Consider the following 19,250-nt stretch of genomic DNA (forward strand, 5'->3'; position numbering starts at 1 on the left):
ACCAACAGCAAAAAAAACACAAACCAAAACAACCCCCCACCCTGGCAATAGAAACAACAGAATGCAAATAGCCAAATCCGATGTGATCAACTCCTGCCTAATCCTCCCTAACACATAGAATGTCAAGGATTTAATGGAGTCCAAAGTCATATTTACTTTGTACTTTTATAAGAGCAAAACCATATCAATTAGCAAACTTGAGTTTGAATTGTGCTCACTTTAAGAAGATGGTACCGCTCTGTGGCAGGCTGAGCAGGGTTTCAAAGTACAGTTCTGTGTGCTTATAATTGCACCTCTCTGTAATCTATATTGACCTTCTGAAAAAAAACCACGTTTGATTGGAGAAAAACAGCAGCATGTGGGGGAAAAGTACATGGCAAGAATTGGTTTGTTTTAAAGGTGAACCTTAACTTAAGATAGAACCAGGCTGTTAGGTGGCTTTGGTGTCAGGGTATGGTGGTAACTGTGGAAAGTGTTCTTTGGTGTTATTTTCCTGCAGCTGCTAAATTCTTGGCAGGTCAGAAAGCTGCGGTGATAATTTCCTTGGGTTTCTCTCTTGTGGTGTAACTCTAGCCTTGAGAAGCACACCACCTGATCTGCAGAGGGCTTATTCTGGGGCAACACAGCTAAATAATTCTGGCCTGAAACAGTAACAGCGTGTCTCAGGCTGACAAGATCTGGTTCAAGTGTAAACTTGCATCAATGGGCGAAAGGGGAAGGAAAGGTTAAATATGTAGTGCTGCCACTTGACTTGTTCTGCCGGAATTTCACTGAGGTGAAGGCTAATCTCCATATGCTTAGGGGAAATAGTGAATGGCAGAAGTGTATAATTCTGCTCCGCTCCAACTTTGTGCGAGGCACGGTCTTTTGAATCAAGCGAAAACTTTGCCATGATATTAAAAGGCTGAAGTGACCTGTAAAACTCTTCCTGCTAAAGGCTGAGACAGAACAGTGATCTCAAGGCAGGCTGTGCTGACGCTTTGTACACGTGTAAACAAATAGTGCACCTCTCCTTTGCAGCGAGTGAAGGCTTGTGCTGAGCACCTCCGAGATGAGGAATGAGGATGCAGGTTCTAATGAATGACACTTGCTTTCCCGTGTTCCCTGGCCGCGGCCAGGTGACCCTCGGCAGAGTATTTAGCCCTTCCTACCAGCAGATCCTTATTGAGAAAGAACTTGAATGGATCCACGGTGCCTGGGTCGTATTTGCAGTCTGTAGTGCCTGGAGTTTGTAGCTCTTTGCACCTGAGAATAGCTAATTTGATGCGCATGTGCTGCAACTTTGTCCTTACATGCTCAGTCCAGTTCTCCTGGCTGCCCGGTTTAGGGTGAGTTAATGTCACAGCTGTAGTGGCAGGTAGCAGGGTGGTATGCAGAGTCTGGCTGATGACCCTGATCTCCCACCTGCAGGGTATGATGGGGGTGCGGGGGAGTTGCCCACAGCACAGGGGTCTGTGAGCAAGCAGGACAGACTGATCACTGCTACTGACAGCCTCTAATCCCTGCCCTTGCTCTTCTTGGTCTAATTTAGGTACCTTTGTGCCACGGAAGACTGCAGGGTAGGCACCAACCCTTAGATAGCCTGGAACATCTCTGCAAAGTGCCCTTGCTCTTTGGGTTTACTGGGCTGCTGAATTGCCAAAGGGTGAATTACAATCCGAGGTGACAGCCATGGCAGGAGAGGCTCGGTTGTGGAGGACCTACGGCCCTAAAACAACAACAGTGCTCGTGGGCCTCCAGTCTTGGATGTGCCAGGGAGCAAACAGCGCTCGGGCTCAGCGCTGTTCCCCACTGTATCGAATGTGACCTGTCATCTTTCTGCAGACAGATGCCTTCTGGCTTACACCATGCTGATTTAGGTCATTTTATCATTAGCTTTCTCAACCTTACTTGTTTCCAGCGAGCACTTAGCTGCTACCAGTATGTTGAGAGGTAGGGGTATGAGCTGTGAGCTCGATCTCAGTTGACGAGGGTGAGCAATGTCTTTACTAAATCAAAACTGCTGAAAGCTGTTGAGTGAATGCACCAAAGAGTTTTCATTAAGGAGCGTTGATCTCTGTTTCCCCAGAGGGTTTTAGGTGCTGTTTGCTAGATTGAAAGATGATCCTTGCCTCTTCTAAGTGCCACTGACCAAACAGCATGTGAAGAAGGCTGTCCGACAGATCTCATTCATCTCCGTGCCCTTAAGCATACAGTCTTGGCTGCTGTATTAAAGGACGATTTCATGTTCTAAATGCTCTAAGATTTAGGGCCTGGCAGCATTTACGTAAATCTTAAAGGCAAGGTGTGTGTAAGGGGGAAGGCTGGCAACTGTTAGTGTTAGAAGTTACTATTTGCCAATTGAATCCATTTAAATTAGAGTGCAGGTTGGTTTCCACCTCAGTTATCCCTTGGAGACCCATGGAAACGTCATGTAAAACTACATTTGGTCTTGATGTGGTCCTTTAGACACCTAGCCTATTTGGTAAAAGTTTCTCTGCACTTCTTCAAGTGCAAATCTTCCTTGTCCACAGTAACTGTTGGGTGAGCCATCTGGAGGCTGACCTCACCGAAGAGTGTCCCAAGGCAAACAGGGGTGGTAGCTCCCAAGCAGAGTAGCCCCATCACTAAATGCGGTGTTGGTGAGGAGTGTATGGTGGTGTCTTTTTCCAGGCAGACTGCTGTGGGCATGAATTCTCCAAAAAAGGTATTCCTTTTGCAAAACACGACCACCACTTGGCAGTGGCTTTATCTTCTGGCCTCTCATCTGTCCTCACAGTGCTGAGGATCTTCCAAGGCTCGCTCTCATCTTTAAATTTCTCTCTAATGCTCCTCCTCTGCCTTTTTTTTTTTTTTTTTTTTTAAATTTTCTTTATAAAGCTCTGGCTATTGCTTCCTACTCCTGAGTAGTCCTGCCAATTTTTGCAACTTTTTCAAGTGTCTTGCTGTTGAATGTTTACCTCTGTATTTTGAAAGGCTTGTATGTTGAGGAGGAAGAGATCAGGCAGAGTGCCAGCTGCCAAGTAAAGCAAGCTGAAAGCAGATTTCATTAAGCTTAGGTGACAGTGTGAGCAAGAAGACAGTTCAATCAAAAAGATGGGGTCATAAGGGGCTGTTGCTTTAAATAACTGCACAGTAGCTTGGAAGGGAGCAATTCTTTTATCTTGGTGCCAGGGAATGTTTGGGGTGGAGAGTATGCAGAGCTGGAGAAGGGGGAGGGACAAGCCTACCTGCATGTCAGCTTATCCAGGCTTAAATGGCTCCTGGAACTAGGGGTTCAGTCATGCTTCCCTCTTGCAAAGGGGAGAGCTTATCGTATGGCAATAAAGGCCTGAGGATGATGTTTCCTCTGACAGTGTCTTCAGTGGAGGATGAGTGCTGGGATAGGTGCTGCTCTGTCAGATTTGCATTCCTGATAAGACTTGGTCTTGTGCATGTGGATAAGAGCAGTCATTAATTTTTTTTGTCAACACTGTGCTATGGATGAGAGCAGAGCTAGTGTGGAGGCGGCTGGTTTCGTAGTACTTCTCTGAGGCTGGGTATAGCCCTCGTGCCCGTGGTGTTCCATGGTGTTGAGACACAATGGCTTTTGTGTGTGGCGCTGGCCTTTCATCTTGGATGAATTACATCATGTCCGTAATACTGCCCCGGTCTGTGTACGCTGTGAGTTTATTTTCCCTTCTGCTGGAACAGCTAACAGCAAACTTGGACCAGCCTGTTTGATAACCCCCAGAAATCCCCTGTTTCGTACTATTTCAATACAGTGAGATCAGCAATATTAAAGATCTTATGTCTTAGTTTTATTTTTAAACCTAGAAGATGGTATATCAAATATTCTTCTTATGTGCCTGAAGAGGCAGGTGTGCTAATCTGGTAGGAAATTGTTGGAGAGTCAACTGACAGTGTCGTTCATGCTAAAGTACAGGAGATGGCTTGATCTCCTAATGTCTTTTTGCTGATGTTGGGGGTTGGAGGCATGCCAGGGAAATACTACTAGCCCCTTTGACTAAGGCTGAAGGCACAGCTAGTGCTCATCTTCTGTGCTGCAAACACCATGTTACGGAGATAAAAGCAAAGATCCAGCCACTGTGTGACCAAGGTGAGGGTTTGTATTTCAGCTCCTCAAAGAGTCATCGGACAGCGATTCTGCTGTGGTTGAGAGCCTATCCTTTCCCTGAGAATTCAAACTCTGAAGTGTACTTTTTGCTGCTCTTTTTGTACGTGGAGCAATCAAACTCAAAAGTAATTTCTTCAGTTTTGCTTTTTCTGAGCTTGTGGTGGTCAACTGGGACTTTCTGTAGCTGTGGAAAGGGGGTGGTGATGGGTTATTGCTGTGGTACTTTGAACAGTTCTTGTGTGACTGCCTTCTCTGAAGACTTCTCCGCTAGATCATGCGAGGTCTTTAAAAATAAAATCCTTCATCCTGTAGTAGTTCTCTGGCAGATCTTACTCAGCTGTAGCAGAATGTCTGCACCCCTTAATCTGTTCATAATGGCATCCTTCATTTCTCAGTCATCTCAAAGCATTCAGAGAAAACAGTTCATTGGTTTTCTGTTGAACTGCTCTGTAATTCCTCTGCGAAACAAACAAACAAACAAAAAATGTGGTCTTTTTAAAAAATAAAAAATTCTTCGGTTATCTGGACTGGCTCTGCCACTGCAACATTAAACAACTTCAATCAGCTAGTCAAGGCGAGCCTGTCAGAAAACCCCTTGTACGCCAGGAAAGATAATGTTTAACTTTCAGACAGGATTACTGTGCTGTTCCCTTCCCCTTCCAGTGACTTCTGTGAAACTATTTCTCTTCAATATTAAAAAGCCACTTGAGTCCTAAGGAAAATTTAGTGTTGGTTGGATATGAGGTTAAAATACTGTTGAAACGGATTGCTGCTACCGCCGAGACAGGGGGCTGTTGGCAGGTATCCCAGTGTGAAGCCTTAGGCACACCGTGGGGTGAGCTGGGCTGGTCCCCGGGGTGGGGGTGGGGAAGCCACGGCTGTGCCACAGCAGATGCGTTGGTTGCACAAGGCGCTCTCTGGACAAAGTGAAATAATACTGGGAAGATGCTGGGCGCTAAATTTCATGCTGCTTAAAGAAGTTGTGAAACTGTGCTTTGAGAAAGGGGGGGTGCCTGAAACTGCAGCATCTGAAATGTTGGAGCTTGTGTGAGGCATGCTAGCTTTTCCCTCGCTCTGAAATAGCTTGCCTACTTACCTGTGCTTTATAGTCTTTCCTAAAAATACCTACGAAACTATTGCCTTCCTCAAATGTTTTCATCACACGATATTGTAGCTAGGTCCGCTCCCAAGGGGGAAAGGGTCCCATCACACCGTTTTGCAGCCTGTTCGTGGTAAATGGTGAGGGAGACATTGGAAGGGGTTGGCTTTTGCTATCTGAGAAAACAAAGATCTACAGAATTTACCCCAGGTTACAGAGGCCTTTAAACTGAAATGAAAGTCATTCGTGATGTGACTGAAGCTTAATCTGGTTGGTTTAATGCAAGCTTAGACAATGCCAAATGGTTCCAATGCCTGAAGGAGCTGAGAAACCAATTTTAAATGAGGCTGGAGGAGCTGACTTGGAGCTGGAGTTCTGGAGTTGCCTTCCATGACATGCAAAGCTGTCAAACAGCTGGAAGTTAATTATTCACTGCAAAAGGCTTTGCCAGGGCCTCACAAGAGTTGGAAGAACATACAGTGTTTGTCAGTGTCACCTCAGAGTATTGCACAGAGAAAATATTAAATATTTCTCTTAGATTGAATTAATGTTCTCTGTGGTGTTGGGTGGGGTATCAAAGTCACTAGTAGAGGAAGGGAAAGTGTGCAGAGATGGCAAGTTTCATAACTGAATTTATTTGCTTAAGTTTTGGAGGCACGTGATGTTTTCTGTTAGGTACTAGTATATTGGTCCTTAAAATGGGCCACAACAAAAAGTAGCGCACAATCATAAAGCTGGCGTTGTGGTTAGCAGTCTGAGCCCGTTCGGTTTTCTTTGTTACGAAGCTCAAGTGGTGAGTAAGAAATGTGGTATTACAATAAAGATTCCTTAAATTCAAATACTGAAAACTCAAAACTAAACTTGATTTCTGGCAGTTAATTAGCTGGGCAATTCAAATATGGCCTTCATCACTTGAAGGGGTTTCGCTACACGGAAGAGTTTGAAATTCCTGGAGGCGTGCTCTCTTTCCTCCCTTTTCCAGGTTGTGCTTAAGTTTTATTAAATGCACAGTGCAAACACCACATTAAGATTAACACGGGGCAAAGTCTTCTGATTCCTAACATTTGGAAGGAAAGGCAAAGATTTGAAAGCGCAAGAGCAAAGTTTACTTACAAACTGCCTGGAGCTCTGAGGAGGAGCAGCGTGCAGGGAAGGGACCGTTGCCTCCTCCAGAGCTGGCTGCTGTGCCTGGAGTGGTTTCAACTTGTAGGAGCCTGCCCTGGACCGTCCAGGAGGCAGGATTTTACCCTGGCAAACACAGTGCTATAGCAGCACCCTGTGCTCCTTGGGGGAGGATTTGCTTACCAAAGCTGTCTCCGAAGGGATGGATGAAGCTCAGGCAGTGCCATGTAACTCGTTCTGATGCGCTCGGGCACTGCCTGCAAGGCTGGAGATATGGGGCACCAGGGATAGGTTTTAATTATGGTTAAGGTAGCATTCAACTGTCATCCCAGGGGAGGGAATCTGCCGGTTGGGTTTACACGTACAGCTAGCCGCTGTGCTCTGGGGGGCCGATGGGGCCTTCCCGAGCTCCCCAGTGGCACGGACTTCAAGCCAAGCCCACAAGCGAGCTCCATGTCACCACTGCAGAGTCTCTTGTGGGCAGAACATTCCTTTAAGTCTGCATGCTGGGGCTGCAGTCCCTGGGCTTTTAAGTCTGTCTGCTGTATTGATTCCACCTGGAGTTCTAGTGTAGCTCCCTTCTGAAGTTGGTTTTTAGTTTTTATTTTTGTTTTTTTCTTTCTGTATTACAGAAGGGTTTTAACAGTAGTGAGTTGTGGGGGCTGGGCAGAAAGCCTTCAGTCATGTAGCCTCTAATCACTGCAAAACCTGGTGCATTCCTTAATCTCTGAATCTCCTTGACATTGTGAACTCCAGACCACCTGGAAGCTCTACCATAACTAACTGAAAGGGTGGACAACTTCATCAGGTCCCAACAGAGAAGTGAGAAAAGAATGCTCGTTACTGGATATTAATAAGATCTAGGGAAAAGCAGTTCCCTTTTCATTAAATAAAACAAAAACAGTGTAACGCCCAGAGAAACCTGCTTGTACTCTTTCTAGAAGTTGTAATTGTACTTGTAATATGCCTGGGAAGGAGATGGTTCCTCTGAGGTGCTAGGACTTCTCATTCCTTCGCTGCTTGGGGAAGGAAGAAAAAAAAATTAGGTAAGTCTGAAAATCTCACTTCCTCTGGGAATCTGCTTGCAGCTTTGTTCATCCTGAACACACCAACAGTTCTTCTGAGCTGCTTCTGTGGGGAGAGGTTTTATGGTGGTAGCTGTGCAAGATACGGAGATCATGGAGGCATCAACACTGTGCTCTAGCATGTGTCTCCAGTGTAGGTGTTGCCTTGAGGTGTGCCATGGAGTCCCACCATACTTAGCAGTGGCACATAGGGACCTGCTTTTCTGGGACTTAATTGTATGCAATGGCTCAAATAGCTTAAGTTCTGGTTATCCTGTACATTGTGTATACCTAATCTGAATCGGGTAAACGATGTTTTGCCATAGCTTGTTTTGAAGCAGGGGATCTGGTTGGCCCCAAAATCTAATCCTTGTCTCAGTGTGCTTTGATGCATGAACAGCTTGTGATTTTTAGTTAAAACTTGACTGCTGTTGAGGCACTGATTAGGTTTCATTGCAGTCTGCTAAATATTGTGGGGTGACTGTTCTCCAGGACCTACAACTTGCTTGGTTCAGAATAGATTTATGTGTAGCACTGGATTACAATAGTCCCCTTAATGAATATGAAAAAGCAGGTGTTCACGGTGCAAAAGTTAATGCTCCCCATTCTGTGCACCCCTGGCACCTTGCATTTTTCTCTCCTGAATTGCTAAATCTGTAACTTCCTGGTTATGGGGAGCAGAAGCGTGATGGGAGAACAACTGATGTCTGTGCAGTGCAGAGTTCAATATAGGTATTTATCTTGGTATAAATAGATGCAACTCCACGCTGCGTGTAAGTAAACCTGATACAGGAAGGTAAAACTGATCCCAGCCATGCACTCTCTTTGTGTGCCAAATGTACTTGTGTCCCAGCATTTCCCCTGCCCCAACAAACCATTTAAGTTCTTGCACTTCATCTGTGCCAGCACGTATCTGCAAAACAGCGTCCTTCAGATTTTGACCAGTGTGCTGCCTGATGATGCAAAACTCCACATCTACAGAGGCAGATTGTATTTGTCTATAGATTTGAATAACTTTCCCTCTCCGATTTCATCGGAGATGGGAAAGGAGAGAAGCTGGGAAATGTTTAACTAAACAGATCTTACTTCTGTTTAGCAATAAGCCCATTACTAGCTAAACAGGCAGCAGGTTAAGCTCACCTTCTAATGTCCCTTAAAAACTGTCACAGAAAGCTTTACCTGAATCACAGAAGCTGATGCCCAGGTGAGGAACTTGGGCTTCTGTGACGTTTTTGCCATGCACAACTAATTGACTTTCCTTTTGCTTTGCTGGAGTTTGGGGGGGGGGGGGGGGCTGGCAGTTTAGGGCAGCTGCTATGCTTGAGACACCTCAGCAGATGTCCCCCGAAATAGCTTGTTTCCATTAAGATGCTCAAGTGCTGTCAGGAGCCGCTGTCTACATTGGTGGTTTCATGGCCACAGTAATGTGTCTCGGTGCCTGTTGTGATGGGACCCGTCTAGCAGCTCGGGAAGTGGTGGTGGGGGTTGTCCTAGCTGGTTTCATTCTAGAAGCACAGCAGTAGTCCTAAACATGGATTCTGGGCTTTTATCTTAGCTCTTAACTCCTCTGAGCAAGTGAAGGAGGTCTGGTTTTCTGCCAGGTAAGGGTGATGTCCCCGTGACAAGTCCTGGGTGATAGTGCCAGAGTGTTGTCTAGTCCCTGTCCAAAAGGAGCTTCTGAAGTGACTAAACTTCTGTGCTACTGATGGCCAGTAACTAGGTGCAGTTTCTGGATTCCTTTCCCTGTTGTGGGCACAAGGTATTCGGTTAACTTCATGTGCTGTCAGGTTAGCTCGCTTGTAACTGCCTTTAGAAATTAACTGCTGGTTCGAAGAGTTTGCGTTACAAAATATTGAAGATGGATGCTGATATATGTCAGTGGGGGTTCGCCCCAGGGTGGGGCTGGGAGTAGTGTAGATGGGGATGGAGGTGATCGCTCCCACTTCTGCACTTGTTGCTCCAGTGTCAAAGCTACCGGCTGACCCCTTGCATGTGCTGAAAGCAGAGCTGAGATTGCGAGAGAAATCTCGGGGGGAAGGGGGGGAAATGTTAGGAAGACTTAAACATGCCACCTCATGTCATCCTGGTGAACCGATTAGCCTGAAACTTAAATGGAAGATTTTCTTCTTTAAGGGTAAAACTTGTTCGCAACTCATGGTTTAGTAGCTGAAGTGGGTTTGTAGGCTGATGGTGACATTTCATTGCCAGGAACGCCTACACTATGCCTTGTATTGCTCATAACTACAAGCTATACTTGATTAGTGAGACACGCAGAAGTGAATGGGAATAAGGCAGGACCCTTTCTCCCTTTTGTTTTTTGGCTTTTGTTTCTCTTAAGAGCCTCTCTGTTGCATTGGGACTGTCTGAAGTTCCTGCAAATAGTATCAAGTCTCTTCAAGCACTTGCTTGTCACTGAATGAAAGCAGCTTTGTTCTGGTCTGTGCTTGGTGACCAGAGTTGCTTGAAATTTCTTCCTACCATAAACCTCTTGGTTCCTCTGGCTTGTCATAGTGTTCAACTGAGTGACTGAAATCCGTCATTAAAATCTGGTTGGAGTTTGCAATCTGCCACCAGCTGTTTAAAAGCCAAGCACATTTCCATATTTGCCTCCCTCTGAATTTGCATTAGAAGCCCACAACAACAGTCAACACTCGGACATTTCTCAATTGCTTCTGAAGATACAGAAGCAAAGGCTGATCTGTGGCTTTGGCTGCTCAGTGTCTGGAGAAGTACGTAACAGTCCTGTCAAATACAGAAAAGAGGTGTTAAGTAGCAGTGGAGCAGGGAAGGGAGTAGATCCATTACAGGAAGGATGGCTAAAGCACCAGCTGTGTACCTGGCATCCCTGAGCTCCTGGAGATGCTGCAGTCCCTAGCGACCTTGCTCTGTATAGGGTTTATTTTGATCTTCATGTAGTTCAAAGGCATGTTAAAATGTAAATTGCTAAAATGCTGAGTCTAAAATAATGGCAATGTGTGTCCTGTATGGGAGTGAGGAGTGTTATGGAGAACGTCTAAGACAATGACTTTTATATAACACCTGGGAACTGAGCGTGGATTACCCTTCTCCTTTGCAGGTGCTAAAAGCATCGTTGCAATTATGATTGGCAACCTGAAAGGCATGGAGATCTTACATCTGATTGAGAGTGGCATGAAAGTGACTATGGTTATTCAAGTGGGGAAGAAGCATGGTCCTTGGATGAACCAGTACGCCATCTTCTTCATCTCAGTGTCATTTTTCATTGTCACAGCAGCAGCAGCCATAGGCTACTTTATTTTACGTTCTGCTCGGAGATTCAGGATTGCGAGGGCCCAGTCCAGGACTCAGGTGAGTTTGTGTGTGCCATTACTGTTTTGGTTTTTTTTTTATACCCCTGAGCCTCCATGCTATGGATTTTGAGGGCAAAACACTGATTGAGCACCAAAATTACTGAATGTATTCATTCCACAGGGTGGAGCTTGTTCTTTAAAAGCTAAGAGAGGTTATCTTTGAACATCTTAAAACTTTCCAAAGAAAAGCAAAAAGCAAACTCTGGAGAAGGCAACTGATCATGTTTAGCTAACTGTCTGCTACAAATTTCACTTCCTGAACTACAGTGCAGCCACAATGCTCCTGTATTGGAGGCGGTGAGAGAGCTGAACTGCTTTTAGCTGACCCTCGCACTTCCCACATGGCACTGCCAGTGTGCTAGCTGCAATGCGAGAGCGACTGCCAATGTGTCTGCAAAATGGTGTGGTACTTCGGTTGCTTTTCTGTAGACCACAAATTGGGAAGCTATTGCCTGTTGAAAGCTGCTTTCTGACTGAAAGCTTTCTGAGAATTACAATGATAGCCTCAAGTAGGAGTTGAAAAAAGCGCTGTTAAATTGTGTTCTTTTTAAACCCCAAGCTGGGAGTTGCTAATGAGTTAAGTTTCCAGGTAACTCGTCTACAGACATCAATAGCACTAGCATCTAGCTTAAGCTGGGCTCAGAGTATGTAAAATTATTTCTTCTTCAGGGGTTAGGTAGTTAAGGAGGTGAAAGACTTCTCTGCCCTTGCAGAAGACCTGCCCTGCTGATCTCTGCTGTCCCAGGGGTCTCAGGTCCCTTGAGCAAGATATTGCTGCAATAAGCTAATGAAGCTGGAAATTGGACACAGGTGTTGAAATTCAGGCCAGTTTAAGGCTTCTGCAACACTTTAGGACTGACCTCTTCAAAATGTTAACATGCAGATCCATCACTGTTCTTTGCAGGCAGAGAGACTATAGCAAGGGTAAATGACAGCAGTATTCCTGGAGTTCGATGCTGGTTTCATTTATTAACCAGAGTTCTGGCTGGGTTCTCCCGGTAACCACAGAACCTAACTCAGCTGAATTTGTGTTCTGAAATCCTGTCTAAGCTTAATCTTGTTGATAATGGTCAGCTGGCTACATCCTTACTGAGGCAAGACATCTGATGGTAAGATGAACTGTACCTGTGCTTCATTTAAGCTGTGTCTGCCTCAGCTTCTGGACTATGCCTTCGCTGAGTGCTTTGGGTTAGCCTGTTTGCATATTCTGGTGTTATGCCATACCTGGAAGCGATGTGAGGATACAGTAGGGACTAGTTGGAAGAGCAGTACTGGGAATTGTCATCTGCCTGTGAGATGTAGCATTGCCAGCACTGGATGTCACAGGGAGTTGTCTCTGCAGCACCTTTCATGAGGGATGGCACAGAGCTCTGTAACTTGATGCTGTGCTCTTGCTCGCATCTACGGACAGAGGTGCACACTGTCTCCTGCTGATGAATTCTCTCTTCGTTCCCTGCCATTTGCTCAGAGAACTCTGTTTAATGCTGAACAAACCTAGGCAGGAAAACCTGGGTGTCCTAGAAGCAGGTCTGCAAAAGACACTTCATCAAATCACATGAAAATTTTTCCTCCTTTGAAGATATTTAACAGAGCAGCTGTGGAAGTCCAGCTCTATTCTGAGCTATTGAGCTTTCAACAACTTACAAATGTTATTAATGCCTTGGTGGTAGATGGTACTGGGAAAATCCAGTCTGCTTGGCTAGCCCCTTCACAAACTATTTCTGTCTCGGGCTCTGTGTGCACAAGGAATTCACTGTAGATTGAAAAATAACATTGATAAATGACATGCCAGTTCCACGTGACTTCAGACGAACTGAAATTAAGGGGCCTTATAAAGTGCTTTATAAAGTAAAAGAATAGAAGAAAGCTTCTCTGCTATCAGGGGGTAAAAATGTACTATTTTGTAAAAGTGAAATTCAAGATGATCCGGAACATGTTCAATTGTTTTTATACCGTGGCATCTAAAAACTGACTTCACAAAGATTAGATAAGCAAAGAATAACAGAAAGTTCTTGTTAATGAAGGTGAACTACTAAAAGGTGATGCTATTGCGGTCCCTGTTAGCCAGCTGATTGCATTTTCACTGCGTATCCAAAGTTTGACACGTTTAGCTGCTTTGGCACCATGAAATACTGAATATTAGCTGTACAACTTCCCAGTTTGCCGGGGGGAGGGGGTGGGGTCGGCTTTTCTGTCAGCATTCAGCCCTTTGGAATCTCAGGTTGCCTGGAGTTCAGTCTGTTATTTGGTGGAGTAATGGAGTGTGTTCTGCCTCCCTTATTGCACAGGTGTTGAAGGGTTTTACATACTTTTGGGAGGTGTCTTTAGGCAACAGTCAGTAGTTAAGTATCACAATATCACAATTTTTTCCTCTTTTGGAAGTGAACTGCTGTTCTCACTGCATCCCTTTACACAGTGTTTCTACTCTTTAAAGTATCTGTCTGCTTTTTTGACCTTCCTTGTGGAATTATATTGCTATTGTGTGAGGGATCTTTGAAAGTGTCAGTCTACCACTTGAACCAAAACGTACACTTTTGAATTGCTCTGCAGAGTGCTGTGATGAGCTAATTGTTATATGATGATGCTCTGCAGCCTGTCTCTTGTATGTTTAGGTTTCTGAATATTTGGCTTGTCCTTGTGGATTGAGCCACAGGCCCAGGAGAGTTCTTGCCCTGGGCTGAAAAGGCCGGTGAAGCTGGAGTCCCATTTGCTTGTGACCATTTTCTAGATGTGTTGTCTCTTCTGCAAAGGCTTCTTGAAAACGAGAGCCTGGCTAGATAAGTGTTTCATTCATGTGTGGGACTAGTAGTGACCCCTGCTTGAATTGGATGGCCTCCAAGTATTACCATATTGGCAATATGTTTTTCCTTTTCTTTTGCCTTGAGAAAAATCTTCTGACTTCAGTGCTTTCTGAAGCAAACTCTTGTTTTATAGACAGTCAGGCTGTTGAGTACCTTTAAACTTTACTGTTTGCCAGTACAGTTTCTGTACTTCTTGGTATGACTTCTTGCTTCTGGATGGCTTGATCACACATAACCCAGGTTTTAAACGTTCTCTGCAAACTTTTCTCTGCAGCTGTCTCTTGCTCAGCTTGAGCAGGAATTGCATGCAAGCCAGTAACGTAGAACTGCACAAAGGGTTTCTTTAAAAGGTTGGCTGACTGTTGAGAAGTCAGTCATGTTGTCTTGTGGTCCAAGCAAAACCAAAAATTTAGTGGTACATCCGTCCTAACTATGAGTTTAAATAGAGTAGCTTTTTCCTCATGAGCTGGCCAGCTAAATTGTTTACAACCTGCTAGTTCTTATCTGAATGCTGATTTTCTTCTGGACTTGAAATTCAAGTCCCCACATCTGCAATCTCTTACTGCATCATATGGTCTGTGAGCAAGAAGGTGGGAAAACAAGGCAAGTGCGGTAGGTGACTTGCTACCTTTCTAGTCAGCAGAGTACTGGCAAATTCAGTTCCTCAATATATTAACCTTTCTTAATAATGCAGAATGGCCAGTGATGTTATCTGTGGCCTGGTTTCTAATTTAAGCTCAAGTCTTGACTTTCATTGATTTCATAAAGATTAGATGTTGCAGCTGAGAAATGACCTAATTAATGGCTTTGGAGGAGGTGAGTTGCTCAACTTTCCGCAATTCAAAACTGTTTTTGTGGCAGTAGCTACCTGTGTGGAAGGAATTCCTTAGCTTACAGGAGAAAAGCAGGAGTTCCTGACCTCCTTAGGGCTTGCTGGTCTATATCACCGTGGCTGTGCTTGCAGGGTACCAGAAAGGCAGCCTTATGCAGAAAGGGTTGGACACAAAATTGGCAGCGTTGGACTACGGAAGAGTGAGGACTAAGCAACAGCAAAGTAACTTTCCCAGTTAGGTACTTCTCTACTTCAACATGCTAGAGCCTGGAGAAAAGCCAGGACATGACCTATTTTGTAATTCTTTTTCTTTTTTTCCTGCCTGAACTTGCTGGGTTGGGGCTTTTAAACTTTTAATACCATTAACATTTAATGTTTGCTTGAAAAACTTGGCTTCATAAAACGCTTTGACATTCCAAGCTCGAGTATCCTGGATCTCCTGGTGTTGGCTATTCCGTAAAAAGCTTCCTCTTGCAACCTTTCTCCATCTCCCCAGAGGGGTGTTCTGCTGTACTTATCACAATCAGTGTTAAAGGTGACTTTGCCATAGGTGCATTTCATGAACAGCAATTAAACTTGTGCTCAGGCAAAACTTAAAATATTGTTTCAGTAAATTATTAACAACACAGCCAGTTGGGTCCTGTCTAATATGCTTGACCTGACATTAGACGTGTAGACTAGATACTCTATGAGGGACTGCATTCCTAGAAGGTTTAGTTTTCAGTTAACAACAACTAGCGGTGACAGACAGTTCTGGCTGCGTATGAGAAGTACTAACACAGCTGCATTCATGCTCTCTTGATGTTACCATGTTTGCTGCTGAAACTTTTAGGGGCCTCAGTGTTTGCTGAGGTCAGCGTGTAGCTGCTTCTCCGTGGCTTCAGTCTGAAACATTGACAAGGGGAACGACATTCTGAAGTTAACCTTAAGTGACATACAGAAACATACATCGATGTCTTGAGCAGAACTTTGCAAGCTTCAAAGATCACTTGACTAATTCTTGTTCCTAAAAAATATACCTGAAAACTTGTTTGCATCCTTCACCTTTGGATTATATGTATCTCTTCCTTCATAACTGTTGATAGCTATCAACTATTAAAGTCCTAAAAGCAGGTACAGTGATGCTGTATCTTAGTACCCCAAAACAATTCCAGTATACAAAAAGGTCATTTTCTACCAAAACTGTTTGACAGGGTCCCAGCAGACCATAAAAATGAACTTGTTTGCCATTAATTGCTTCAGCACAGGGAATCTTAGGCAGACTTGAATTAAGAAACTCTGTGAGCATTGGTAGGCGTTAGCAATAGCCTTCCACCCACTTGTGCTACCAGCACTGCACCTTCATCCCAGAAAAGATTCTTGTAATGGAACTAAGATGCCTAAGGGGAAGTAATGCTGGAAAGCAAACAGTGTGGGGCTCCTGCACTGAGCAGCTGAACTGGGGAAGGGATTTTTTGGTTAGCTGCAAAACTTGAGTCAGTGTGTCACTAAGGTAAGATGTTGGGATGGCACTGCCAGAGCTGCCTGATATGCCTCGGTCCTGAGGCAGTAAGTGCACCAGGGAGGGAGAGAACAGTCCTATTATTCCTGCTGGTGGAACAGCACCAACCTGTGACCTTTAAGCAGAGATGTTGGCTCCTGTGCTAATTAAATGCTTTGCAGTGACAGCTGGACAGCAACAGTTGCCAGGCGAGCTGGGCTTCTGCTGTCTGCTCATCTTTGCCCTGCTATCCTGAGCAAATTATTGCATGAACGGGAATGCTTCCTCCTGTGCTTTCCTTAAAGCTGCCCTGTAATCCACCTCGGGCTAGTCATTTGATTTGTTTCACACTTTGTCTTTGTGTCACAGGGAGGAGGAGAAATAAGCTCTAAGCTCCCCGCCCCCCCCCCCCCCCCCCCCCCCCCCCCCGCCCGCATGTTACTTTGAACCCATATTGAGATAAAAATGCATTGTTCCACTTGACAGTGTCAGTTAGTGCTAGGAGGCTCCTGAGCTGTTTGCCCCCAGTGCTTTACAGAGCAGGCAGAGGACCAGTTCAGGGTGTGTTGGTGGTAGCTGAGCTGATTAGTAAAGAATCTCACCTTTCATCAGGATGTGAGTTTGTGGCAGTCAGTTTCATAATGTGAGTAGTTAAAAGTTATTGATTGCTGAATTCAATATTAGGTCTTCCGTATCAAGTCAATTTGAAGGCTTCTGTTTGTTTCAGTTAGCTCTAATCTGATCAAGGCATTATCTTACATCTTTTCAATGAAGAAACCGTTGAAATTCCTGTGCTTTGTGGAAAGGTTAGGTAAAAACAAAGCATATGCAAATGCCTTGGTGTGTCATCCAGAGTCAATAACCACATCAGTGTGTCCGGAAACTCTTGTCTCCTGTTGTCTCTAAATAGCATGGTCATGCTTACTTGGCTTGTTTTGATAACATCTGGGTTATAAAACCGGTGCCTGTTTGCGCTAGGCACCATGGTAAGTATTAGTAACCACCACCTGAGTGAAATGACTGTTTAACCAGGACTGCTTTCTGTTACAGCGACAACTAAAGGCCAGGGCTAAGATGGCCATTAGCCGGTTACAGCTGCGCACCGTGAAGGAAGGGGATGAGGTATGGCTGATCCTACAATCCCCCGAGTGCTATGGCACAGCCTTTGCACAGAACTCGGAGTGGTCCTTAGCACTGGAGCAGGATGCTGAAGCGTCTCTGGGCCCCTAACTGTCTGTTGCAGAGATGGTTCCTCTTTCAAAGCAGGTCCTTTCCCAGGGTGCAAGACTTTTAATTTGCACATTCTTATCAATCAGATTTATTTTTTTAGCTGCTTGATTGTAGTCTTGCTGAGGTGAGAGGTCCCAATTTGTCAGCAGAGATGCTTAAAGGTAAACTAGTATATCTAATCAGCTTCCCTGGCTGCTATTTTTGAAACTAAAACTGGAGGTGGCAGTTTTAAAACCTCTATAGGAGTGCCTCAAATAATCCAGTGATGGTTTGCAGCTGGATTTGTAAACCATGGAGTTAAATATTCACTGCTTCTGTCAGAGTGATCTTGACTATGAGTAATCCACATAATGTGTTTATATAAGTGTATAGGGGAGGTACCATAGATTACTTTAGCTAGACCCCCTCTGACTGTAGCTCAAACGAAGCTTTCAAAGACTGTTAACACTCTAAATTCATTGCACTGCTTTAGGAGACTGGTCCTGATGGAGGAAACTGTGCTGTGTGCCTTGACCCGTACAAGCCGAAAGAAGTAGTGCGTGTTCTGATTTGCAAGTAAGTTGTCTTCCAGACTGCCCCTTAATCTAAAATTTGGAAGCATGCCTCTTACTGGTTGTTCCTTCTGCTGCGTTAACAAACCTGATCAAACTTTAATCAAGGGGTTGCACAGCCAGAATTCTTGAATCTCTGTCAAACAGCGTTGTGAACAACAGGAACTGGGTAAATACACACTTGTCGTGTGCCCCGATGGCCTGTGTTCGTAACTGGCCCTGTGAGTGAATTGACAAGTGTAACTTGGCAGACCACAGTGCCACTCCAGGGGATGCCACGGCTTTTTAAAGATTTCTTCCTTTGCCTGGTGTGTAAGAATGTTACCTCTAAATTGCATGGGAAAACAGCGTCCATTTCTTGTCATTTAGTCTACTGGTTACCAAGAGGGTTGTGCACCTGCTAAACTTCCTAAACCATGCGAACTGTTATAGTTTCTTTTGTTGTATGCCTCACCTGAATTAGACCAAAATAGCGGTAGATAGCAGTTTATTTTTCTAGAGTTCTTTACTATCGCATCTCATTGCTGTGCTTCTGTGGAAGCCTGGTATTGTAGCACTAAGACTTCCATTTGATTGCTCCTAAAATGAGCAATGAAGCCTCTTCAGGGCTTAAGGAAACTTGGCATTTCCCCCTGTACTTGTGGAATGGAACTGCTCTGGCAAAGCTGCTAAAACCAGAGGGTTGCGATGTGAACCGCACGAGTTTTGTATGGGAAGAGGTTTTGTAACCCTTGGGGAGGCTTATAAAAAAGCACTTTTGAAAAATTTTGATGTAGAAAGATAAAAGTACCAAAATTGAAAAAATCTTTAAGTGCTGTTGTGTGCTGAGCAGTGTTATTTGTCAAACACTCAGATCTGAGCTGGGGTTACCTTTGTACCAGGTTCCAGTTTTCCAAAAGCTTTCTCTGCTCCCAAGCAGTAGGACTTCTAAGCAGGTCTGATATCATAACGTTGGCCTGTTAAGGTGTTATCAACAAACTTCCTTGATCTAATGCGTAATCGTTTAGGAAAACCCCAAACTGAATAAGCTTTTCAGGCACATGTTAATGATTATTCAGCTGTCTTGTCAGGTTTAGGCTCATGGGTAGCCCTGTTCAGCAGTGAAGTAAGTCCCATGAGTACCAGAAGCATTTAGACAGGCTCTAGATACTTTTGGCTCATAGGAGACCTGACTTCTCATTATTTTCCTATAAACCCTGCTAATCTTGACATGAATGTGCAATTATTGAATTAAGAGGGGAGTAATTTCTTTTGAATATGTTCTTTATACACAAATTTACTGCATTATGCTTTGCTCTGAGACTGCTTTTACATACGTTTGTGATGTTTCATTCCTTTTTGGCCCAAATGTAGCTGTAAGCGGCACTAGCTTAAGCCAACTGTGTTTACTTGATAATCTTCATCAGTGGTGATCTCTGCCAGTATAAACCATATTAAATTCTCTCTCACATGAGTTCTTAACTGATATTTACTGTGGGAATGTACTTGATGTTGTTGACGTCAACACTGAGACCCAACTTTTTGAAAGCATTTGACTGTATCCATGAAAGAAACAAACAATTGAATGCTTCTGTGAGTCACATCGTATCTGAGTACCTGGGGCGTGTGTATTTGCAGAAAGCATTCTTGCCCAGATAGTCAAACTG

At 44.4% G+C, this 19,250-nt stretch overlaps 1 protein-coding gene across 2 annotated transcripts in view; it reads left to right on the forward strand.

Moving 5' to 3' along the window:
• The window catches only part of RNF128 (ring finger protein 128), a 41,990-nt gene that overhangs the window by 17,834 nt on the left and 4,906 nt on the right, over positions 1 to 19,250 (forward strand). For both annotated transcript variants that reach the window (XM_027791917.2, XM_055817922.1), the window contains exons 2-4: positions 10,458 to 10,708; positions 16,874 to 16,945; positions 17,526 to 17,608. In XM_027791917.2, coding sequence (XP_027647718.1) covers positions 10,458 to 10,708; positions 16,874 to 16,945; positions 17,526 to 17,608 — 406 coding nt within the window. The remainder of the gene's footprint in view (positions 1 to 10,457; positions 10,709 to 16,873; positions 16,946 to 17,525; positions 17,609 to 19,250) is intronic.

This window comes from Falco peregrinus, chromosome 13 (assembly GCF_023634155.1).
Source record: "Falco peregrinus isolate bFalPer1 chromosome 13, bFalPer1.pri, whole genome shotgun sequence".
Classification (NCBI taxonomy): Eukaryota; Metazoa; Chordata; class Aves; order Falconiformes; family Falconidae; genus Falco; species Falco peregrinus.